A 26,705-nucleotide genomic window follows, 5' to 3' on the forward strand; every position below is an offset into this window, starting at 1 on the left:
GATTGAGCGCTGTTATCAGCTAGTTCCTCAAACGTCTGTATGCTGTGGTACCTTTTACGACATTGTGGGTGTTAATCAACGCCACTAGTGATGTCTGCTATCTTTTCAAGTGCGTCACTTACAGATTTCAACATTTCTCTTTATTTTTCTCACTCACCCCTTTTCAGAGTGGACATGTTGACATGTCACAGGAGAAAAACAACAGGTGAAAGTACAAAAAATGAATGATGCTGAATTCCATTCAGGTGTCACAGTGTCTGGGTCCTGGTATTGTGCAAGCCATTGGCTTTACTGGAACACTTTGATCGACTGGAGCCATGGATATTGTTGCAGTGACAGCTGTGTTCCATACAGTGACAAGTCAAAATGTCTCTGAGTAAAAGGCAGATTGACAATTTGCTGTTAGTTTTCACTATTGGTGTAGACTAATTTGTTAAGTATAATCCAGGTGGGGCTGCCTGATTATACTGTGTATGAAAGATCAATCATAATACTGCCAGTATCCTTATGCATGAGACAATATTGACACATGTTTAGTGTCGGCTTTCAGTGACTTATTCAAGTGCACATTGTGAACTTGGGTTAGAAAGGGGGTCAAAAATGTAAAGAGCATGCAGTTGATCATGATGTTTTTAAAGCATCAATAAGACACGAATGCTCAACATACTTCTGCTGCTTTTATAGCCTGCTGTTCTTCTTGTACAATAAATCTGTCTTTTTTGTTGTTTGTTGGTTGCAGTGTTTATAATTGCCATCCTGTCGCAACCTTCTCCAGTTGAATGTTGGATGGATAAGGGACTGAAACATGAAAAGATGTCTCAAATGTTGAAGATGGAGGAAGACAAGCGCCCTTCTCCAAGACCAGCAGTTCTGGCCGACCGGGGGGACTCTGTGGAGTCCGACACGGAGAGCTTGGCTCACGAGAGAACTTACCAGCTGCAGCTACAAATGCGTAATGACCAAAACAAATACACACTGCCTGAAAAGAAGAATGCTGAACGCCTGAACGAAGATGAAGATGCGTGCAATGATGATGAAACTGAGGATCATCAGGTTTATGATAGCCTTGATGTAGCAGCACACCCCCATGACAAACACACCCCCACCTTGTTACAGACTGCCTATTCAGACACACACATGGATGAAAGAGAGGGAACAAGGTAAGTTACTCAATTTCTGTTTGGTGTTGCAATTAAATGATGGTATCCAAAGTAACACATATACACACCCCGCATCAGTTAGTTGTGGTAGGAGGTGTGTTCTGTTGACCATGAAACGGCACCTAACAATGACATCAGGCTGTAATGAACACATTGAGTACATATCACACCGGCAAAGTTAGAGCACCAGTAAAACAAGGATTCAGGGTTGTGTTAAAAGATGGTAGTGGCAGTATTCTATATTTGTTTTCCTGTTTATTTGTGCCGTAAAAGATTTGAAGCTTTGGGGTTTCACACACAGAAAAGACACAGTGACATCTGGTGGTTTGTAGAACTTACAGCAGCTCTTCAATACTAGGGCCGAAGCACTATAACGCCTCTCATCTGAGTGGTTTCAGTCTCGCATATGTGCAATAAAAGTCCAAGAAACCTGCGTGTCTGTACTACTCTGGTTCAGAAGCGCTGCATTAAATGTAGAAGACAGTGTGTAATATATTGCAGTACAATAATAAACACATTGCCCGGTGTCCCGTGTATTTGACATCATGGTTGATTTATGTATAATTTCCGGTAAACATCCCTATCAGGCCCATTTATTTAAGTGAGAACATTTTTGTTGAAATTCAATTTCGACAAAATTTTTGACAAAAGCTTGAATGGGACCAACATTTTTGTTTTGTTGTCAACACAGAAGAAGTTAAATTCACATTGTCTTCTTTGGAGTGTAGCCAAAAAAACAATTTACGAACAAAAACAAAACTATATTGGAAAATATTCTTCAATACTTCATCTTCTGATGTATTGTAGTTTTGTCTGTATCTCTATCTTACGTTGGCATTTGAAATTGGCCAAAACCTCTGGTCCAGCCAGGTTGAAAGTGCAGATGTTTTTATGAGGATTTCTGAAGACAAACTGACTGAAAGAAAAACAGTTTGCAGATTCACTGCTAATGTTCTAAGGACAGTAGATGATGTCCCTGCTGTGCATCAGTGCTCAGCTGCTTCCTGTCTACTCCATAACTTTCTTCCAGAAATGAGAGATGTTGCATTGTTCCTCCCTGTACAGATGGCACGCTTCTATCATGCGTGGGCATGAACTCTAGTTCTTTCATGTTTTAGTCATCTCAAACTAAAAAGGATGTTACCAATGTTAGGATAGTTATAGGCTGATGAAGAACAAATTGACCTATGCAATATCGCTTTAAATATGGGTATTATGTATCTGAATTATGGAGCTGATTCATCAGGACGTTAGCACAGAGCCTATAGTGTACACCCTCTGATGACGAAATTTACGTTGATTTTCACGCCAACTTTTTTAAGGTGGTTGACCAGCCCGTTAGAGGGCTATTCATGTCCTCATAGAACTGGAGTTCCATCCAGTAACTACAATTAACTCATACATGTTAGCTCATGTTAGCGCGTGTTTCAGCAGACCTCTGCCAAACCAGATAAACCAATTTAGCTTTTTGTTTATCAAACAGGTGAAGAATTATACAGACAAAGGTGTTACACAACATAAACAGACGTATTAAACTGATTCTGAATATGGTACGGACTTAGCTTGTATTTGCTATAGGGAGTATTGTAAGTGTTTGTGTGCATGTATACAAGTGTGTTGTGTAAGTGTTACAGATATTCCTACAGTATGCTGTACAACATAACATAAGTTAAAAGTGAATTGATCCCAGCGTGGTTAAACGTGATCAAACATCGGCGTTGAGAGACAGACTTACTTGTCGTCTGGGAGTTCCAAGTGTAGCATGGAAGTCATTCCAGAGGCTTTGGAGTAGCTGCAGGTTCAGGAAGCAAGGCCTTTTGTCCTTAGTATGCAATATGGACGATATGGAAATCACACTCTCCTTACCCTCGCCCCATAAAAACGATGACAGGGAAATAAAAGTGAAACCACTGTCACATGATAGAAACTGTAAGCATAAAAAATGAAAAAAAGACTGACCTGAAGCAGAAATTCTGAAGATTGTTGTTGAAATCCAAAGAATGCAAAAAACATATACAAATATAATAAGATAAAAAGATTTAAGTGCATGGTAAAAAATTAAAAAGTATGTTACATTCATTCTTTATTTTCTAATGCCTTTGTTTTATTACTCAGTGCCAATATAACCTTTCAATGCCAATGTTTTCTTTTTCACTTCAGGTTTTCTTTTCAATGCTAAAATCTTAAGTCACTGTCCCGGCTCCATGTCACGTAGCGTGCTGTAGTAGTGTTTGGACAGCAGTGGAGCTCTGTGGCACAGAGGAAAACCCTTGAAAACCACCAGTCATTGGTAAAAGAAACTGGAAGATGAGCATCAAAATGTGTGCAGATTACAATAGTTCAGTGTCAAGTGCACAATGATGCTTAAAACAAGCTGGCATTAACAGGTATTGTTCCAGAAGCTCTACTGGAACTTGATCGGGTAATATCAGCTAAACATACTTACAATCCCAGTTCAAGCCTGTTCAATCACACCACTGAGTAGACTGCAGACAAAACAACGTCCCAAAAATATTCAGAGACCAATATTCAGTAATGATCCAGGGTCACTTAGGCTTTTGTGGACTGGAAACAAATTCAAAATCAAAGTGTATTTGGGGGGAAATGGTTACAGCAGCATTTTACTCATTTCATTCTTCTTTTGAGGCCAAAACTATCTCAAATGTAAATAATACATTTGTTGTCTGTATTATAAGGGTTTCATTTAGTTAAAACCGTTTGAACAGTAGAGTACATCCAACATTGATACACACAGAATACATGTTGGTTTTGCCCTTTAATGGACTTTATTGACAGTAAGACAAATAAAGAAAATCCCCCACTTTATCCTTTAGATGACTCTAGAAAACGTGTGACTAAATAGAGTTATGAGGTTTGGCCAGTAGATGGCAGTGATTTATGTTAGTGGAACAATTGCTAAGAACTGAAAAAAAGAACCTGCAGGCTTCACTTCTTGGTGATAAAAATATAGAAAATAACTTTTTGTAATGTTTTTATCACATTATTGGCTGTGTAGCCTTGTGTATCACAATAATGATATAAACGTGGCATTATATAAGCTATTTAACATGATGAGGTTGAGATGGGTACGCCCTTGTTCAATTTGCCTATTGAACTAGACGGTCACTTTCAATGTCTGTGACAAAGTAATTGAAATTAAGCAGATAATAGTGCTGCTTAGATGCTATACAGCAAGGAGAATGGCGGCAGCAATCAAACCTTTTCCGTTTAAACAGTACATGGATGATGAAAGACAAATAGCCCTCATTCATCACTTAACAATGAAGTGGTGTCAGTTAATTTAATGAGATGCAGGCACCGATGGCACATTGTAGAGAAAATGGCCTAATTCAGGAGCTTTCAGAATAACAGCTTTCATTTGAGGTAAATTAGATTTTTGTTTTGTTTGGGTGGATCACAATAAGTGTCACTCGTGGTTCATTAACAAGGATCATTGTTGCTGAAAAGGAGATCTCTCTTTCTCTCTTTTGAAGGAGCAGAGGTAGCCATCTATGGTGAGAACAACACCACATCTTTTTTTTGCACTCTATTCGACTCGTACCGTTGTTTCCCTTCACTTTCTAGCGGACACGGCCGCAGCCACTTCCCTCCAAAATATAGAAGGGGCATTCTCCATTTTCCCATCATTAACCCGCGCAGATTGATGCACACCAAGTGTGGGTCCGCTTCCAAAGTACATTGTTTCAGAGGAAAATGACCATGACATATTCTCACAAAAGCTTCCATTTCATAGAGCCAAGGCAGTGGACACAGTCTCATTCCCATCATCGTGTTCTCATAGTCCTCCTCAAAGCGGGTAAGCCTTTTCACACAGTGCCATTGCATAGTTTACAATCCCAATGGGCATTTCTCATTCAAGCAAAAGATTCCTATTTAAGCAACTCCATTCATCCCTCATGACTATGTTTTACACCTCGCTCGAGATATTGCGAAAGCATATTTGAGTAGTCAGTTTTTTCATTTTCCCATTCAGTGTTTGTCACAATATTTCTTTGGCTTTTGTATTTAGGTGTCTGTATCTCGGAAAGAAATATTAGGCTGTGGTGTTTTGCCAGTGTTGGAAGCATCACGTTCAGCTGCATGTTGTCTATAATGCATTCTCCAACTTGTTTGAGTCTGAGTCATTAGAGAGACATCCCTTACCCTTTTGGCCTCATCGAAGTGAAGGGCCCTACACCTAGGCAACCCCCCCCCCCGATGCACAACATAACGGCAGGAGAATTAGGCTCCCCTCGTCCTCTCCGTAAGCACAACAAAGAGGCTCTCTGCTATTTATTTTAATGAGATCTTTTCATCACCATCAGAAAGAGCATTTTAGCCTGCAATTTTCAAGCCATTTCATAAGCTGAAAATTGCCGTTTGTGAACCATTCCCCCGCTAGTAGCTCTCAAATACACTCTCATTAGTGAGCCTGGAGGTGAAAATACGAAAATTATCTGTAAATACAGGCACATAATCTCCCTCATCTGTTTCAATTTCAGAAGTCTCTGATAAGGCCCAGCTCTTTTTGTTTGAGGACATCATCATTCTAATAATTGTCTAATGCCCCTTGTTCCTTTGACCTTAAAGTAAAGGCCTATGTGACATTCAGGTCTCATTAATAAAGCTGCTTACCAACAATTAAATCAGTTACCAATAATATGATTGAGCCTGTAGTGTACATATATGGACATATTCTTTGATAATTCCCAATGTATTTCTTATCTCTTCTTATCTCTTATTTTCTTAATTCTTGTGGATTACAATTAGCAATAGAGTTCTAACTTACTGATGCAACTATTAGTCTTAGGCTAGTTATTGAACATATGATCATTGTTGCTATTGTCTTTTTTTTAACCTCGCAGCCAGCTGCTCACTGACGATGCCTGTTATGACCTACGCTATGACCCCAACTGGAGGACCAACCTGAGGGGAGCGGGCTGCTTCAGCGAGAGTCCACACATTTCTGTTGAGGAATATTACCAGGTCCGTAAAGAGAAACCCGCTCAGTCACGCGGTGACAGCCAAGGACCCGTAATAAAAGGAGGATACAGATACATCGTCGACACCAACGTCGAACGTCCAGCTGTTCTGGTGACTCCTGACATGGCTGGCAATGAGCCTGCGCGGCCGTACCGCCTCCACCCAGAAGACGTTCAGACAGCGACGTCAGCCCACTGTTACAACCATACGTTACAACTTCAATCACCAGAGGCTGACCATTCAAAGCCATCCTGCAGTATCACTAAAAATGAAAGTGACGAAAGTTCGCTGAAAGGATTCAGAGCAAAGTATTTGAATAGCTGTGACAGTGCTGGGGAAAATGCAAGCAGGTCTCCTGAGCTGACCGAGGATATTCATGCTACGTCCAGCCTGCAAGAACTGAGACGTACGCAAGGGGGACCCACTCAAATACAGCAAATGAGCACATTTCCCAAGGTTTTATTCAACAAAAAGCTAGAAAGACTGCAAGAGGACATAGTGGAACGCAACAAAACAACCCTGGGACGCAACACGTCCAAATATGGCTCCTATGCGAGTGTGCATGTACGTAAGCAGGATATGCCTCACAACGTCAATAAGGTGTGTATATCATTTGGAGTTTTCTCAACCAACGACATACGCTGGCGGATAAAATTCCTGAATGAGAATTGGGTTTTTGTCATGTGATACATTCTCAAACAGCTGTGTAATGGCCACTCTTAGGCAGGCCCTCTCTTGAAACAGGTTGCAATTACAGAAACAGACAGCAGGAGCTGCACTAACATTGATAATGATTCTTGGGCCGTCGAGCTTTCGTTACACTTACAGGACTTAAGGTTAGGTTTCACTGGGGACTGCCGGGAAAATATATTGGAATGAAATATATAATATTAGTTCTTTAAATCACAGAATAAACTGTCACTGTTTACACTTGAGTTTATGTGATCTGCCGCTTGGCCTTGTTTGGTGATGGACAGATTAATCTATTTGATACTGGCCTCTATGAATGACCGTTTGTTTTGGAAATGAAGATGGCAGATTGTGGTTGTAGTCATGATTGAGATATTAGGCCTGAACAGCAGTATCAGCGAATGAATGTGATGTTGATGATAGAGCTGTGGTATGTTTTGCGATGTCTTAAAACATTAAGATGTTTTAAACACAGAGGTCAGTTCTGGGGCTTGTTAGTGCTCCTGCACCACACATGCTGTTGTGTCTTTATGTCTATCAGAGATCTGCGTTTACTGTCCTCTCACATGAAAAGCACTGTGAGTCACAATATTTACTCCTCTTGGAGACACTGCTAATGGACGGTTCCTTGAATGCAGCTGTTCCCCCGAGCAGAATATAGGCCTTGATTGTTTGCTTCTTTGTTTTTTTTTCCTTCTGCATGAGCCAAGTTTATTCTCATTTAGTAACATTATTGGTATCTATATACCTTTATTGTCACCTCAGACAACTAAGAGAGTATCCTATGATGTTTGCTTTGACCTAGTTTGCAAAATTAATTTGGCAGAGGAGCATAGCTGTTTTCATCTGCCTTCTTCTCCACCATATAAAAAGAGCCATGACTGGCAATGCAGTGCTTATTATGAGTTGATGTGTACAACAAGAACATCAGAGACACATGGTTACCAATAGGCTCTTAGAGATCCCTGCACCTGGCACAGTGGCATAATTGGTTGGGATGGCCCGCATTCCCCATTTGTTGGGCCACAAGACTGTTTGCTGGCTATAATACCCCCCAACCACCTGAGCCCCAGCCCTCGACAATGTCTCATATCATCACCATTTACATAGTCAAGAGCCGTTAGCTTTGTGCAATGGTAAACAGAGCCAGAGCCTTTCCCTCTCCGGAACCCTTGTGTTTTGTCATTTCCCTCTGAATTCACTTATTAGTTTTCCATTGCCCCGTCTCCCCAAAGTCTTACTTAATGGGGGACATAGGGCACAAAAGAAGGGGCACCAATTTGCATGTCGTCTATTTCCTGTTTTATCATAAGATTAATCTGTGAATTGGTATGTTCTGGCAACTGTATAATGTATCAACAAAGCTGATCAGAAATAGACTTAAAGCAAAGTCCTTTTCAACCATATTTAAAAAAAAAGACACCAAAATATAGGAATATCTACGTAAAAACTGCAGTTCATTAACATGCCAACAGAGACAATCCATCCCAAGACAGAGTAAACACAATTGTTATCAACTTGTACAGTTCATTCTTGATATGTGAACATGAGCAGGTTTCTCAAAATCAAAAGATCCAAAACTCTTTAGATGCCATTATCATGAGACTTCTCTTTGACCTGCATTATTGAATAATTATGAAATAAGAGGCTGAATGTCAGTGGCAAATGCACATTTTGTTTAACTGTTCATTTAAATACACAAACATTGAACTGATTCTACAGAGTCACAGTTTATTAAGACAGCACCTTCTGGTGCCTCGTGTCTCAGAATGCTTTGGAATAGGTATTTTTATTTTCACAAGCACAGAATGAAATATCATATCATCATAAGATCAAAGAAGTAATATGAGAATATTGTTATCTTCTACCTTCAGTATTTGATTTTTGGAAATGTCATTTTAAAGGTCAGATAGAGATAACATCATAAGATAACACATGTTATATCACAAAACTTGCTGTGCTTCCTCCCACCCGTACTTGTCTGTGACTTCTTGCAAAAGATAGAAACACTCCATATACAAATCACATCAGTTTCACAAATCAATATGTGCCCAGACAAACCTGTTGTTACTCGGCCCTTTTTAAAACAGCTTTCTTTTGAAGAGCGCGGCCATCTGAAGGCAACTTGTGATAATTAGACGTGTTATTAAATGTACACAATTTCCTAATGCAGCAAATGTTTAGCTCAGCCAAGTGGCAGTAGCCATGATTGGCTTCATCGGGGCTTGGGCCTCCTTTGATAAAGACAGAAGTAGCAGATCAATCTTCTGCTATTGCACTCACCCCTTAGAGTCCCTACTCCTCTTGCAGGCCCTCACTTCAAAGCCAGGGCAACATAATGTACAATCTTTTAATAGCTTTAGACCAAAGCTCTGGGGAGCTCTCTGCCACTGTATACCCTGCCTCAGTCTAAACACCTAATCAAGATTACCTGGGCTGGCCACAATAGCAGCTAAATGCAATTCAAGATCCACAGCCCCTTTGAAGTCTTCATTGCAAAAAGCAGATGTTTCCCGGGTACAGGAGGTAATACAGCTTGCTGCAATTGCCAGACTTTGTTGTGACATCGTCTCGCAGGAAAGCAATTACGAGCCTCCCAATTTAGTAAAAAAGATATTACACAGCTTACCATGCTCAAAATGCAATACAGGCTTGATCATTTGCTCCAACTGATTGGGAGGTTTATAATGGGTGACAAAAGGCAATGGCAGGGGGAATGGGTAAAGGTGTGTGCGCAAGTGTGTACACTGCTGGACATGAAGTAGTCACTGACACCTGCTCCTGATCTTCAAACGACTGCTCTATCCTTATTGATCATCTGTTACAGCACCCTAAAAGGCTCTCTGTCATTTCAAAAAGATTCCCCTGTTTGGTTGGTGAGTTCATATATGGCTCAGTTAATTACCAAAAGCATAAAAATGTCCTCAAAAGCCACAGACAGAGGACCATACAGCTTACATATTGAAACTGCATGAGATCTAGGTGGTTTGTGCTCTCAGCATAATAGTTGCATCTCAGCCTATTAGATGCAATCACAAACACACTTATTGATGGATATGTTACAACTGGATCCACTCATTCCTTGTGACCTTAAACTAGTCAAGCTCACAGAATTGGTGGCATTCAGTGGAAAAGTCTTCAGCCTGTCAATACCATCGATCCACTCAGATGGTCCTCTGCCACGGAGGGGAGTCCTGAAGTTAACTAAATGATTTTCATTACAGCATTAACGGAACATATTTCCATGCCACAAACGGGTACATTAGGAACAACTGAAAAAGTAAATTAATGTATTATGATGTAGTCCATCCAATAAGACAGGCATTGATAGTGATGGATGCAGTATTGATGCCACTGAGGAGGTTTAGTTTAGTTGGTTTTAAACGGCTTTAGGAAAGTGTAGAGACAGACTTCTGTTTCAACACATTGCTTTCTCTTTGTGTTCTGTCTAAAGGTGCACGCAACTCCTAAGGAGACGGACAGCACAGAAAGTCAAAAGGACAGTTCAGAGCCCGAGCTGAAGACACACCAGTTGAGGGTAGGATGCTCTTGATCTTTTCACTTGGTTGATATGTCAGCACAAACAGCAGTGTGAAAATCTAGTAATCTAGTAATATGTAGTTTCTTTTGCAGTATTGTGTCTATGGACACTTAGATGTTTACGTGCTTGCAAGGGCCACCTCGCTGCTGCACAGTTGGGACACTATCACCTTGTCTTCTAATTTCCTTTAGGGAATATAAACACAGTGGCTGATGCTGTTGTTGCACTGGGGCTTTCCAGAGATGATCTTTAAAAAAATAAAAAAGAGGCGCCGGAGTGAAAAGGAGAGGATTTGAGAAGCATTATTATTTTGAGCACTTGATAAATATTTTCCCACTGGAATGGGCAAAGCTGATGGTTGCTAAATCAGCGGCATTAGATGCATGATGTTATGTTTCTTTATTTGAACAGGGACAATTTTCACTTGCTCATAAACCTCCTGCTAAATAATTTGGTGAGATCATGCAAAGAAGAGCTCCAGCCCTTCTTACACTTGGGAATGAATCGTGCCTCTTATAAAGAGCTTGTGTTTGTCTGTTGTTGTTTTTCTGATGTGAATGGGTAGATTCAGAGTTGATGCTTTGTCCTCCAGAACACTTTCAGAAATAGGCAAAGCTACACTCTGCATGTTAGCATATCTCACAGAATACAGAGGATTCAGACAGTCAACATTCACAGCAGCAGTCTTTGCCTACGATGATGGCAAAATCAGACCCACAATTAGAGTTTGTATGCAGGTATTAAAACACAGTATTCCAGTTGTGTATGGTAGTGACTGTTTCTGTGATTACATGCCTGTTTGGATATGGAGGCTTTATGTGGGAAATCATGTTAATATGCTTGGATCTTGCCATATGTCTGGGTTTTGTGAAATAACACCAAAGTCACTATCAGTACCCTTTTGTTGCTCTGACTTTTTACATCAATGAAAAAATGTTATCCTCAGACTGTTAATCCTGCTCTAACCCCAGGTCACCCAGATCAGCGAAAGGAAGAAAGCCCTGCGAAAAGAATACCCCATCCCCCCCCAACCGCAGCAGCAGCCCCCTGCCCCGGGGGTCAAAGCTGACTGGGGAGACTGTCTGAGCTCCCCATTGGCAGGACCGGCCGCCGTAACTCAGCCAAACCCCCAGAAGACGACTCCATCGCAGCCTTTGCTCCCCGCCATCCACCTCAACATCAACCCCAACGCTTCTTCCCATCTCCTTCCGTTAATCCAGCAGAGAGGCCAGAATGACATCATCGATTTAGCGTCTCTTCATGGTTGTCCACATTGGAGCTCTGCATCTGAAGACGAACTTGCCTTGTCCCCTGGATATCAACAAATACATCCAGGAATGTCCTCCCAGATGTCTTGGAGAGGGGTAAACGCACATTTGCACCACCGAGACCTGGAGAGTTGCTCCGAACAACGACAAAGGTGAACCATACATAGAATTTGTTTTCTGACCAAATCTCACAATTTGAGGATCTCATTGATAAATTGGATCATTGCTGCACCGGATGATAGTGGTTCAAAAACACACTGGTCACAAATGACAGAACACTTGTGTTTTATGTAAACTGATTAGCAATGATACCCCAAATATATAAAATAATACAATATGAAAAATACTTTTTGGTGTAGTAGTCTATTATTATTATTATGGGTGTCATCAGTATTCATCCACCAATAACTTTGTGTTTCAGGGCAGCTGCATTAAAGTGGCCATTAACCTGTGAAGGGGAGGACCAGCAGCAAGTTCCACAAAACCTCCCCAGGACACCCACCACCCCTGTGTCACTGGGCTCTGGTTCCTACCCACTTCTGCCGGCTATAAAGTCAATGACAGGAAAAGAGACCGAGCTGAGCCCTGATGGGAACACAGCCAATCCCGTCCATAGAAGCAGCTCTAACGGCTACCTGGTTCAGATGGAGAAACAGAAGCAGCAAAGGGCGAGAGTCACTTACAAGGTTGGTGTGTCTGTGAGCGTCATTTGTGAATACTGACGGTTTTGTCACCTACTTTGGAGGTTATATTAGTTTTTCGTCAGTTTATCATTGTGTTTAGATGCCATCTAATCTTGGATGTCACACAGATAATAAAAAACACCACGTGAGTATTTGTTTGAAATCCGTGCATCTTAAGACTGTGGTTAAACAGGGCTCAAGGGCCACAAAACTCACTCAACACATACTGAATAATTGCGTTCTAGTTAGAAAAAAAAGGACTCATTATGCAGTTTCACCTAACAAAAGTGACACATGAATTCTTCAATTGAGTGGCATTCCCCTTTAATCCCCACGTACACGAGAGGTTACACAAATAAATGCCCCTTTGAAGTCCTAGATAATCCCCTCAGCTGTCTCCATGCAGGAACAGCTTAATCCAGCAGGAGTGTTCTGGTGACTAAGGGCACAAAACATCAGGTTAATTGTCTAGCTCCACTAAGCTACACTTAATTGCCATAAGATGATGACTATATAAACCACAGAGCTGCAGGCTCTGAAAAGCCATTTAAAGATGTGTTAGAGGATAAGGTGATTAGAAGGGAGAGAGTCTGTGAGGTGCAGGGCCACTAAAGATGCCCATTTGCATTTAATGATTTGGCTGTTGTTGTTTTTTTTCCATCTCTCCTTTGGTTTGCCAGGCTGAGATGGGTCCTGATGTCGGGTATATTTAAATGCAGGTGACGGTCGCAAAAATACTTCTTGCTGTTCAAGCTGGTACAAGTCTCACTGGTGAAACTAATCCCATAATTAGTGCAGACTGACAACAAACAAACTAAATATTGATATTTTAACCTAGTGTTTTTTTCTGCCATGCTTTAAGTTTACCTCGCACAGCAGCTGAATTTGCAACATCACAAGATTATGTTAAAATCGCGGGATCACAGGATATCCATCTTCTTGAAGTAATGCCTTTTTGTCTGAACAACTTGTGGCCAGACTAATCACCAATGACAGCTTGTCAGATGGTTCTCTATAACAAACCGTCTGACTTATCAGGTTAGCTTTAAGTGTCATAATACAAAAGGATAATGTGATCTCTGTGTGCATACATTTGCACATGACTGGCCATGCTCTCAGCAAATATACCCTTCTGTCCCGCAATGTCCCCAATTGCAGGCAGGGAAACATATGTATGGGGGACCTCAACCAGTCGACTATTTGATGATTTGATCTAAGGAGGAGCCTGATTTCATTGTCGCAGTGTTGTAAAAATGTGATTATGACATATAGGACCATTCTGTTCTGGTTATATGGGGGTGCTGAATGTCTGATTTTACATAAATTGCTTGGTTTCTCCCAATAAATCCTAAAATATATCCTTTTTTGGTTTAAATATCAGTCTATTCAAGGATTCAAGGCTACAAGGATCATTCATTTTCATAATGCCATACAGGGATGCGCAATGCAATTCAGTTGTAGCTCATTCACAACAAACACATGACAAACAAAAAAAATAAGGAATTTGCATTATAAGGAATGTAAACAGCACCAAGAAAAACAATTCTCTGGGCAGATAATATGGCCGACATCTTCACATTAGATGTTGATGAATGTATTTCGTTGTATGCCATTAGTGATAAACACGAAAAAAACAACAAATATAGACAAAAATTTAGCAAAATTCATGGGCACTATTGGCCGCAGCATGTACATGCGCCACCGTTGCCATTACTTTTAATACTGTAAGTAAACATTTCAAAATAACTAGTGCATTCAATTAATCTCCTTAGCGTGTGAGAATAAAACTAGAGTAAGTTGCACTATCCAAAATTTGCAGGACCATCGGAGCAGCATCTTGGCCTCAGTAAGGCTAAATATCAACAACAGAAAGCTACCGTTTAAAAATTAAAGAATACATCTATTAATCAGAGTGCTCACATAAATATGTAGCACTACCAGAGCTCTAGATATTTTATGAATTGATGAAGGATCTCTAAAATCTGCAGAGCAAGGCACTAGAAACAGATGTTTGTGGCTCTCGTTGACGTTCTCTTCACCTCCCTTCTGTCTGTGGATTGATACAATATGTGGAAATGTAATAAGAACCGGAAGTTTGATTTACAGCCACGAAAAGCAAGCAGGCTTAGAAACCATGTCTCTCCTTCTGCCTGTCTCATCGATCTCTGCTCATTAGAGCCGGCACTGTACACTACACACAATAAACAGCGCGGTCCATTATTGTGAAACAACAGCTAGACGATAGTCACGTGTATCTCGGACAATCGTTTTGTTGTTTTTATAGTTTTTTTTATAAAGAGTTTAAACAGAGGGGGGATCAGTGAGCAAATCAGTCAACGATAGTCAAGACTTGACCAATCAGATCAGTCAGGGATACCCCTGGTATAGTGCATCATATGTATTGTTACCTCAACTAACAATTGAGTTAGCTAGACCCAAGGAAGGCTAGAAAGTATGGATGTTGCATTCACACATATTCATCCTGTGGTGCCCAGCCTTCTCACCCCCTGACCTCCCGTCATCATGTCTGATGAGATTACAGGCTCAAGTTGTAAAGCAGTCTTGTTGCATGCCCGAGCATGAAAGCAGATGAGTGTGACTTAGGGGTGGAGTGAGAGGGGAGAGGGCATGGAAAGAAAGGTACCCTGTTGTGTCAATGGCCAATGGCTAAAGCAAACTGAAATCCTCCTTCCGAAAAAGCAGCCAGTAAAATCTGGAATGATTAGCTTCCTTTTGTCTGGGGCAGCTTGTGGATTGCATGCCCCCGTGCACCTATGGTCTCACACACACACACGCCATCATCACCAGTGGCTGCTTAGGAGCGGGTATACAGTACATCTCTTTGTTGCTTTGCCAGTATCACTTCAACCTCAGCTCAACATCGAGTTCCCTGAGAAAAGTACTTCAATGTAATATCAAAGCCTGATTAGGAAATCCTTTCAAAGCTGACACCGTATTTATACTCTATACTGTTTGTGTCAAGTTATTTAACAACCACTGATGCACACAAACTAATACACAGGAGTAATAGGTTTCTGGGTTGCCACCATTTCACTCATTTCATTTCACACACTCACAGTGGCACTAGGCAAGAAAAAGTCTTTATGATAAATTGTCTGGGAACCATGAATGTCTGCACACAATTGGCTGCCAATTCATCAAGAAGTCTTTGAGAGACTTCACTGGATAAATGAGAACTTTAATGTGCAAGCAGGACAAGATGATTATTCAGAAAATCACCAAATTCATCAGGATACATTCTCTGGGCACCATGAATATCTGTACCAAATTTCATGACACCCATCCAAAATGCAATTCACTAAAAAGGTCACCCTCATGGCGTCAGGGGATCATTCATGTCAGTGAGCTTCATCGTCTGGGATCATTGAATATCAAGGGTATCCATTCAATAGTTATTTGGTGGAGATATTTCAGTCTGGACCAAAGTCGTGGACTGACCGACATTGCCGTCCCTGTAGTCACGTCACTAGTGTGACTGAAAGTATGAAAACAGTCACTGGGTGTGAGGCATGTGAACCAGGCTTTATCATGTCAAGAATCCCCCAAACACATGCACTTAAACTTCACCCCATTTAATCAGACCAAGGAATGCCATCTTGACTTTGATATATTTCACCATACACAGTTACATACACCGTATATATGTTGCAGTTAGAGATACTGTAGTGTAACCCATAGTACTGTATTTAAGCAATATTGAAAATATTCCTGAAATTGCTGAGCACTTTCTGGCACACTTAGAGCTCACTGGAGTCCACTGCATTGTACTGTTTGATTTATCAGTGTTTCTCTTTGTTTCTGCAAGCCAAACAAGAAGCATGTTACAGAATGTTTGGTGAAAACGGTGTCACTCACGTTGAGGCTTTGTCTCACTATGTCATCCGCCCGGCATTAGTCTATTATTTGGTATATTATTATTATTTTCTCAGTGCACCATTGACGGACATCAAAATTGATCCAAATTGCAGTCAGGAATCTATTGTTTGAGCCATTTTGACTGCCATCAAAATAAATAGAGTTCAGTTCAACAAAGGTCAGCTTCAAATTAAGTAATCAAAAGTGTCACTTGATGTTTGATCGCACAAATGGTGTCCTGCAGAACTTGAATCTCTCTCTCTCTCTGCAGTGCATGCTGGGAGTGAGCGTGTGTGAGTGAGTCGTTGAGCGAGTGGTTTTTGGACTTTTTTTTTCTTTTCCCTAGTTTATGTATATTACTTTAATGTGGTTTATTAGTTGGTTTGCACTTTAGGTTAGGTTTAATCTTGTTTTGGGGAGTTTGGGTTGTTTTGTTTGGTGTGTTTTTCTCCTACCGGTGTCTCGCCGGTCGGCGTCCTAAGACGCCATGGTGAATGGAGACACTTTGTCCCACCTCATGCCAAAGCACGGCATTAAGATCAGCGCCTGCTTTCCGTGCAGCGTGGAGGACATTGGGCTGGCTGTGGGGGGCATGGTCGGACACAGCAGCGTAAAGTTGGCCGCTCGGATGAACAGCGCCGTGGTCATTTTCCTGGACCCGGGTGGAGAAGGTGAACCGAGTCATCGAGGCGGGCCTCACGGTAAACGACATGTTCGTTCAGGTGTTGCCACTGACGCAACCTGCCACAAAAGTGGTTTTGTCAAACGTCAATCCTTTCATCACCGACGAGTTCCTCAGCAGAGAACTCTCCAGACACGGAAAGGTGGTGTCACCGATCAAGAAGATCTTGTCTGGATGTAAGTCTCAGTTGCTGAAGCACGTGGTGTCTCACCGCAGACACCTGTATATGATACTTAACAACAGGAACGAGGAGCTCAACCTCCGCTTCCACGTTAAGATAGATGGTTATGATTACGTGATTTTCGCAACATCGTCGGCGATGAAATGTTTCGGTTGCGGTGAGGAGCAGCATACCGTGAGGGCCTGCCCGAGGCAGGGGGACCTGATCCACCTGGCCCGGGTGTGGCGCTCGGCGCTGTGGCGGGGCCGTCCGGCGCTCCGCCGGTCGCAAGGGAGCGGCGGGCGGTCCCGCTTCGAGCTCGGCCACAGCGGAGATGCCTCCTGCCTGACCTACACGGGGTGAGTATGAGTGATGTGCACGGTGTGAGTGAGTGTGTCCAGGGTGGTGAGGGAGAGGCTTTGGGTGAGGTGGGAGATGGTGAGGATGGAGGAGAAGGAAAGGAAAAGGGTGAAGGTAGTGTGGACATCACTGAGCAGGGTAGTGGAGTACAGGAGTCTGCTGAGGCAGAAGTACAGGCAGGTGGAGAAGTGAATATGGGGGAGGAGCAGGTGGAGGAGGCTGAGATGGTGGAGGAGGAAGCAGGGGAGCCAAAACCTGCAACTAAGAGGAAGAAAAAGAAGCAGAACACAGGCAGTGAGGCTAAAGCCAGTAAGGTAGGAGAGAACAAGGAGACGAGTAGAGGACAGGCTCAGTCTGACGGCAGTGAGAGTGAGGGCTGTGTGTCAGACAGCAGCGATGTCCTGAGTGTTCTTTTAACCAGCAGCCAGAAAGAAAAGCTCTACACTGCAGAGTTTGTAAAAACCTTTTTGCAGAAAGTAAAAAGCAAGAGGAATGTAAAAATTGAGGAGTCTTTCCCAGACCTGGTTTTATTTTATAACTCAGCCAGACTCCACATGAGCCAGAGTGAGTCTGGCCTCACTGATGAGGAGGTTTTTAGATTGAAAAAACTTGTGCTGAAAGCAAAAAGAGCAATTAATGATGGTTATGGCAATAACTCCAATGTGTGTTTTAATTAATTTATTGGTTTTTACTTTTGTTTTAATTTCCTTACTCACAATGGATACTTTTAGAGTAGGACATATTGAAGTCCTCAAGATAAAAAGAATGGCTTTGGCCGACCTGTTGGATGTTAAAGTTCAGGGTGCACTGGTCCGGTCCCGATTCTAGACCATCACAGAGATGGACACTCCCTCTAGCTTCTTCTTCGGCCTGGAGAAGAAGAGTGGGCAGAGGCGGGTGATCCACTCACTGTTAGCAGACACAGGGCAGCCGGTGGTGGAACCAAGCCAGATAAGGAAGCGAGCTGTCGGCTTTTACTCCTCCCTGTATACCAGCGAGTACAGGGAGGAGGAGGCACTGATGGAGGGGTTCTGTGGCAAACTACCTCAGGTCTCTGAGGAGATGAACAAGAAGCTCGACAGCTAAAAGCCGCCCTGCAGGGCATGCAGGGACGGCGTGCTCCTGGCATTGACGGCCTCTCTGCAGCGTTCTATAGAGCCTTCTGGGATATATTCGCTCCTGACATCCTAGAGGTTTTTAATGAAAGTCTGGCCTCTGGTTCCATGCCGATGTCCTGCCACAGTAATGCTGGCAAAAAAAAGGAAATCTGCAGGACATCGGCAACTGGCGTCCTGTGTCTCTACTGTGTGTGGATTACAAGCTTCTGTCCAAAGTTTACGCCTCCAGGCTGAGAGAAGCTATGGAGCAGGTCATCCATCGGGACCAGACCTACTGTGTGCCCGGCAGGTCCATGTTAGACAATGTCTACCTCATTCGAAATGTTTTGGAGGTCTCCAGCTCTTTGGGCATTAGGCATTAATACTGGTCTGATTTCTCTAGATCAGGAAAAGGCTTTTGACCGCGTTGAACACAACTTCCTCTGGAAAGTTATGGGGAAGTTATGGGGAAGTTTGGGTTCAGCGCTGGCTTCGTAGCTAAGATCAAAGTGTTGTACAGTGAGGTTGAGAGTGTGCTGAAGATAAACGGCAGTCTGTGTGCTCCTTTTAGAGTGTGTAGAGGCGTCCGGCAGGGTTGTGCTCTGTTCGGGATGCTCTATGCACTCTCCCTGGAACCCCTCCTCATCAGAATACACTCTAGCCTACAAGGTCTGGTTTTACCTGGTTTTAGTGAAAGCACTATTTTATCACCTTATGCGGATGACGTTGTTGTTTTTATTAAGGACCAAAGGGATGCAGACCTTTTAACCAACATCGTGAAAGATTTTAGCACAGCATCGGGAGCGAGGGTGAACTGGAAGAAAAGTGAAGCCCTCGCTGTTGGTGAATGGCGTGACGGTCTCCCAGTTCTTCCCCAGAGCCTAGTGTGGAAAAGGGACGGCTTTAAATACCTAGGGATATATCTTGGACAAAAGAGCGTAGTCCAGAAGAACTGGGAGGGCGTCACGGAAAAGATTGAAGGAAAACTTTCCAAATGGAAATGGCTGCTCCCTCAGATGTCTTTTAAAGGTAGAGTACTGGTTTTAAATAATCTCATAGCATCCCAACTGTGGCACCGTTTAACCTGTCTAGACCCTCTCTAAGGCTTTCTAGCCCACATACAGAAGAAAATGGTTGATTTCTTTTGGGAGGGTCTACACTGGGTGCCACAACGGGTGCTGTTTTTAGCCAGAGAGGAGGGGGGACAGGGCCTCGTCCACCTGGCCACCCGGAGGGCCACTTTTAGAATTCAGTTTGTGCAAAAATATCTCACAAGTCCAGAGGGTTTAGTGTGGAGAGATGTGGCCAGCTGCATTCTCAGACGTGCAGATAACCTGGGGCTGGATACTGCTCTGTTTTTAATTGATTCTAGTGTTTTAAAGGTAAGTGGGCTGCCTCCGTTTTATCAGGGTGTTTTTAAGTCTTGGGCCCTTTTCATTCATAAAAGGTGCCCAAAGTCCAACTCTCTGTACTGGTTGTTGAGAGAACCTTTGATTCACAGGGCCAAGCTGGACATCGGCAGCAGCGTCACCCCTGGCCTGATAGGGGCGCTGCGCAAGTCCAAAACCCTGTGCCTGCAGCAGCTGGTGGAAAAGACTCCCCACTGTGTGGTCAGACAGACTGGGACAGAACGTACCTGGCCCACAGTGGAGGATTTTATATAAACCTCCCCTCAAGAAACGGACTGACGACCTCCAGTGGAGGATTTTACACGGTGCTGTCGCCTCCAATGCTTTTATCTCTGTTCTTAACCCCGCTGTTCTTAGCCAGTGCCAGTTCTGCAGCCTTAGAGAGACTATTTACCATGTTTTTACTGAGTGCAAGAGACTCGCAGAGTTCTTCTCTCTTTTAACATTGGTTTTTAGTCTTTTTAAGGTGGGTTTTACTGAAAGAGTTTTTATCATGGGAGCTGCCTACAAAAAAATGGAAAAAGAAAAGTGGCAGCTCCTTAGCTATCTTTCAGGAGAAACCAAGATGGCGATTTATTTAAGTAGGAAGAACCGGGTAGAGAACAGGGAGAGGCAGGAGGCCAAGGTAGTCTGGCTGTGCAACATCAGGGCCAGACTCTGGCTAGAAATTAGGTTTTATAAACACATTGGAGATTTGGATGCTTTTAAACAGCGCTGGTGTTTTAACAACATTGTTTGCTCTGTGGTCAATAATGAGTTGACATTTGCAAAAGTTTTTATCAGGTAGAATATTATGTATATTTATGGAAAACGCATTAGCACTTTATTGAATCGTTGAAATTGTAAAAATATAAATATGTAAATTAAATGTTTTTGAAAAATCAAATCTCTCTCTCTCTCTCTCTCTCTCTCTCTCTCTCTCAGGCATACAGTCTTAAAGACTACAAGCAGCTGAAGTCAGATATAAATCTGCGTGGCCTGGGTCCTGACTACACAGCCATGGAAGAGACAGTAAGTATTGAAATGCAACATCAGTCAGGATCAACTCAGCAGAAATTGTCACAGACCCAACCGTTTGTGTTAGGTGGGTTCATTTATGATATATCATAAATGAACTAGAATTAAACTATGAATTAGAGCTTTTCAGCAATATGAGGCAGAAATTAATCTGTAGACTAGTGTGCACATTTTCTATTTTCTATTTCAGAGCCTCTCTGGTCTTTAAATACCAGAACGATACAGAACGATACAGAAGAACACAATACAAAAGCTGCCCTACATACCAGGATTTTATATTCATTTGCTGTTTTTGCTGCAATACCAGCTGTAAGCAGTGACTCACAAATGTGATTAGAATTTGTTTGGTCAAACATGATGTCTGTGTCTACATCCTGATGACGAGTGTCACTGTGTGTCCACTGACTCTCTCACAACTGTCATAGTTCTTTATTTAAAGGCTCCCATGCGGTTCCACAGATACACTTACATCTACAAAGCAAATGAGGGTACCTCAAAGAAGTTAAGTGCTTTATGCTGGGATGTATCTTTTAATCCCCAGTTGTAAAAAGTGAGCATGTTTGGCCAATTTACACCAGATTGAGCCCTAGGCATCTCCAGGTCCAAGCCTATTAGTGAATGATATGTGTAAATGTTGATAGCCCCACTGAATGGCTGGCTGTGTTTGGTATTGTTGGGCTGCGTGGAGAGGCTCTGCTGGGGGAGCACAAAGAGAAGGGCCTTAAGGGAGAAATGGCTCAGTTAATTAAAACCCCCTTTTATAATCTGCTTCAATTTCTCTCTCACTCCCTCTCTCACTCTTTCGCCGTCATCATGCTGAGAAACTGAAACGACAGAAGCTGTATTCAAATGTGATCCGCGAGCAGAACAAAAAGATAAGTAGGATTCCCTTTCTACTGGCCAAGGACCCGGAAGGCAATGACAAGAAAGTTCCCAGGATGAAGGTGTGTGTGTGTGTGTGTGTGTGTGTGTGTGTGTGTGTGTGTGTGTGTGTGTGTGTGTGTGTGTGTGCGCTTCTTTGAATGTGTATGTGTGTGAAACCTAGCACATGTCAACAGGCATGTGTGCTTGTGGTTGTTTGAGAGACAAGTTTTGACTAAGTGAAATGACAAAGAGCGTATGAGATCAGGGAGAATGTCACTACATGGATCCAATCTGGTATCTGGATTCACTCAGCATGACTGATCCTGGATAACAGGTCTCACACAGCTGGTGAGCAAAATATGACTATACATTAGGGGAAAATACAGATGTTTTAAATAATGACTAACTTAACAGTTGCGCTCTTACTGTATGTGTATTTAACAAATACACAAAACACCATGATAATTCAAAGTTAGGAAGTTGTTGTACTGTAGAGAAGATGCAGATGAATGCTTGTCTTGATAAAGCTTAAAGTCTGAAAACCTAAAGTGTCATCACTGATGCTCAAAGAGACCAGGGCATTATTTCTTTATCTTCTTTAATCGTTGTCATCTTATTGAGTCAATAGAAATGTTTTTAAATTCATAATGTTGCCACATGCTTTGATGGAATTTGAGCGCAATACACAAAAAAAGTCACTGTCAGAAATGAAATGAAATAATGTCACCATCATTTTATGTGTAACGTAATTTAATAAATTCCCAAATAAGACAATGCGCCGGCACTCCAGCAATAACTGTGTGGCAGACTTTAAATTACGTCTTTCAATGTAGACTACATCTGAATTTTTTTCTCCACTCCATAAAAACTCCAAAACCTTCAGCGCATGATTCTTTCTGGCGATACGGTTAGAAGATTTGGGCTAAACTTTTGTGGCCCCAGTGAACAGCTGAAAAGTGGTATCGATGCGATATATCTGATTTTCAGTTTATTTCTCCCCATAAAAGTGATCTTGAATACATTATGCAGCACTATCAGCTCTTTGTCCACAATAGAAGACATCATTCATTTGTTACTTTAACTAATTTACCAATTTGGCATTCTCTCTTCTAAATAATCGGCCACCTCACTATTCACCATGAAATGAATCACACACTTTAGAATCACCCTTAATCTGGGAATATGTACCAACAACTATGTAATCCAACAAATCAGACTTAAAGATACTCTCTTACTAATGATTCAATTCAGTCAGCTGATTATGCAAAAATAACCGGCAGAAGTAAAGCACATCATGTACTCCAGCTGATGTGGCCGTGAGAAACCTTTCACTCCTCTCTTTCAACAAATCAAATGCTCTCAGCGAGATTTGTTTTGTTCAGTGATCCAGATATAGATTTATTAATTACTTTGAGTTTGAGATTTATATAGGCTATTTATTTAGGTATATATTACTTTGAGTTTGACGTTCCAGTTTGTACAGTCTGTAATAGAGTCAGAGGTTGTTCATTCGGATTAATTCAATTTTTTCACGGGGAACGGGTGTCAGCTGATTAATATGCTATTGTCTTTTTCCTGCTCCGAACTGTATTGTATTTTAATGTACCAGTAAAGTTATAGAACCATGACATGTACCTTGTACTGTACATCAGATAAACACAACCATTCGCAGTGGACAGAGGTTTTAGAGACACATCTGGAGGACCAGTACCATTTTTGACTGCAGCTTGTTTACAGTAATTAGTTAGTACATTAACATGGATCTCTCTCTTTTTCAATCTTAGGCCTTGGAATATGCCAAGACCATAGCCAAACCCCCTGTACAGTCTCAACCAAAGCAGAGACAGAAACACCGGTCCGAAGGCTTCACTGAGCATGCTTCTTACTCGGACGTCTCCCAGCTGGCCACACTGGAAGTCCTTAGAAAACGGCATGAAGAAGAAAAGCAGGCTGTGGCACTCTTCAGAAAAGTACCTGCTGTCTGAGGCAAGGTGCACTTCCAGTAAACAGTCCATGGATCCCATGCTCTCATAGATATTCTAAGATGTAGGACACAACATGCTGCCTCATTCAATTAGCTTGGCCTAGAATCACGCCAACATAATAATTACAAAAGTTAGGTAATAAAGAAGATCTCTGAGAAGAGCCTTAGCCAGCATCTGTGTTTTACTTTTAACATTGTGTGTCACCAGAAAAGATTTGACAAGAAATGCATTAGATTACTAATTTCTAGTGTTTGTTTTAATCATAGATGCCAGAGAATAGGTTTACAATGGTCATTTTGAAGCTTGGATTTATTTACTGGAGCCACCAAGACCGATTATAGGAATTAACTACTGAGATCCTAACATCTTCAGGTGTACTTTAAAAAAGAAAAGAGCAGTTTTGAATGGACTCCCACTGTATCTAAGATTTTTTTTAACTGGTGTCTATTCACACTTAAAGGAAGTGCAGTTTAAAGCATTTCTGCCTTGGCTTTACCACTCAGCTGTAGCTACGGGCTCCTTGTTACGTCTGAATTAGGCTGCATTCACACCAAATCAGGTATTGCAGCAAAAATGCCACTCCTTCCATTTATTTGAATGTGTGGAGTGTGTTTGGGATTAAAAAAACAACAACTCTGTTGCGAAAAGTTGAAACGGAATCCTCTTTTGAAAAAATGCAAGCCTAAATCGCACTTGAAATGGCTAAACTATGTTGCAAAATGGAAAATATAGCATTTTAATAGTATCTTGATGTTATCTTCTCTATACGCAAACAATACTGCTATTAAAAACATGTCAAAGCAACTCTGCGTACCTGAGGTAGGCTGAACGGGACGTTACCCCCCCTAGCATAAATGAACCTTTGCACTTGGGATGAATTCTGTTGTCATGCCTCGTCTATTACATCCGACTTTGGCGCTCATGAATTCTTCTCCAGTGTGTTAAGATGAATGATGAAGCAAGTGTAGCTCTGAATCCGTCCTTCCTGTTGCTGTAATATATATTTACACACAGGAACATCCTATCACCTACCACAAGCAGCAAAGATTACATTAGTATTCTATGCATTATATTGATTTTCGTAGTTGCACTTATGCAATATTATCAGACAAAACTGTATATCTCTATGTAACACCTACTGGCCTCAATGCAGTGTGGTTGTTGTATGTCACTGACTGCACTGAGCCTTTTTCATTGATATGATTCAGTCCACCTCCAACTGTCCCACAGTACAGTTATTAATGCCCACACTCAATTTTCATTTTTCCCCATATTGTTGTTTTAGCCCATTACACACTGTTTAACTTAGAATATTCCACACGCCCTTTGTTGTGGGTCACAGTCTTCCTTTTACGGAAGAGAAAACCTGCTCAAATGAAGATGACACTTTGAAGCTCCCCTGATTTGCTCGCAGTCCTGCGTTTATAGCCTTATTGTAAGTAGTAACTCCTCCCCAACACAAAGCACTCTCAAGCAGCTCATTTTACTAATTGAACCCTCAGATCATTATCAAAGCACTATTTACCTCTGTGCAATATTTTAATGAGATTATAGTCTCTATTTAACCCATCATGGACTCTTTGAAGCCCTGTGTTTTTAGTGTTAAGTCCTCAGATGCGCGGTTGGAAACAAATGGCCGAGCCCTTTTTAATTTAATGAGAAACGCCGCCTATCCAGACTGAGTCTCTTTGCTTCTTTTTTAGCTCCCACCTACTCATTTTTTGCCATTGAAATCCAGTTAATTGAAAGAGTCTCTCCCCGCTATACATGAAGGGGGCCAAATTAGCATCCCTTTCTGCCCATTGGGAAGCTAAGGCAGACGTGGAGGCTTTGATGTGAGAAGCACGCTTTCAGTAGGCGGCAGGCTTCCTGAAAATGAGCTGATGGCCCTGCTATTAGGTCCAAATGCAGATGCGTCCATGTGTTGCAAAACACTTAATCTTTTAATTGATCACCTTCTGCATGGCCTGTTCGCCACGCAGTTTTTTTCCCCACTGCCTGTTAATCACGATCACATTTTGAAGATGAAAATGAATTGCTTTTCAAAAGGCAGGAAAGGATGGCAACTCCAGCACGAAGGACAAGAGAGGAAAGCATGTTATTCTGCAAAAGCCCAGTCAGAGATGCAGCTTATGGTAAAAAAAAATAAAACATGTAATCAGGACTGTTTTAAGATGTACGTATGTGTATGTGGCTCATGTGTCATCAAATATATAGAAAAAAACTACACTTCTTCCCTCCATTGTTATCACATTAATAATTAGATAATAAAGAGTTGACTACAACACTCACAAGAAGGCTGATCTTTTTTATGAATCTGCTGCTACAGTTTTACAGCAGAGTTGTTTGTGGACCTGAGGTGGATTGGATAGTTGATATGCTGGACATTCGTTTAACAAGATTATTGAAAGATTATGTGAATGACACATCAGTCTGCAGCATTAGTATATTGCGTTGCCAGTGAAATAATAGAATAACACTGACATGGTCCAGAAAACTGCACTGCTGCAGGAAATTCCAGCTCCAAATGATAATGTTACACAAATCAAAAATCTTTACAATGTTCACTGACAGTAAAATGCCAAAATGTGCAAAAAATGATATTGAATGTTTTTCTTGGATAGATTTTTGTTGTTATTTTGTTCCATTTGTTTCATGAACAAAACTCAGAATGTTATGTCTTAACACCATATAAATGAAATGTGTAAAAATGTATTTTGACTGCCAAACTGAATTTGGACTGCTGCTGATTTAGAAATAATAATACAGTTCAAATCAATAAAATAAAATTGTCCCATGGCCACATTCTGCATCGAAAAACCAGATTTATGGCGCCACAATAAATACATTAAATGTTTGAACTATACTGCATTTTTATTTTGTTTCTTGGCAAATTAAATTCTCATACTTTTGTGCAAAAACAATATTTT

General features: G+C 41.6%; 1 protein-coding gene across 1 annotated transcript; it reads left to right on the forward strand.

Annotated features, from left to right (window-relative positions):
• The first annotated feature begins 742 nt into the window (after nt 1-742).
• Nucleotides 743-26,574, forward strand: jhy (junctional cadherin complex regulator). Its single transcript, XM_068721438.1, has 8 exons — nt 743-1,160; nt 6,026-6,743; nt 10,288-10,371; nt 11,346-11,794; nt 12,064-12,328; nt 20,834-20,919; nt 21,741-21,870; nt 23,575-26,574. Exons 1-8 carry the CDS (start codon nt 787-789, stop codon nt 23,773-23,775), a joined length of 2,307 nt encoding a protein of 768 aa, XP_068577539.1. The 5' UTR covers nt 743-786; the 3' UTR covers nt 23,776-26,574.
• Nucleotides 26,575-26,705: the final 131 nt, after the last annotated feature.

This window comes from Cebidichthys violaceus, unplaced genomic scaffold, assembly GCF_023349555.1.
Source record: "Cebidichthys violaceus isolate CVI_PGR_0920_01 unplaced genomic scaffold, fCebVio1.0.p SCAF_27, whole genome shotgun sequence".
Taxonomy (NCBI): domain Eukaryota; kingdom Metazoa; phylum Chordata; class Actinopteri; order Perciformes; family Stichaeidae; genus Cebidichthys; species Cebidichthys violaceus.

What these genes read in the sequence shown, in the direction of transcription:
- jhy (XM_068721438.1), top strand. Translation starts at nt 787, where the DNA reads ATGGATAAGGGACTGAAACATGAAAAGATGTCTCAAATGTTGAAGATG. An exon ending in GATGAAAGAGAGGGAACAAG is followed by an intron (nt 1,161 to 6,025) that starts GTAAGTTACTCA and finishes TTAACCTCGCAG; the next exon opens with CCAGCTGCTCACTGACGATG. An exon ending in AGAAAGTTCCCAGGATGAAG is followed by an intron (nt 21,871 to 23,574) that starts GTGTGTGTGTGT and finishes TTTCAATCTTAG; the next exon opens with GCCTTGGAATATGCCAAGAC.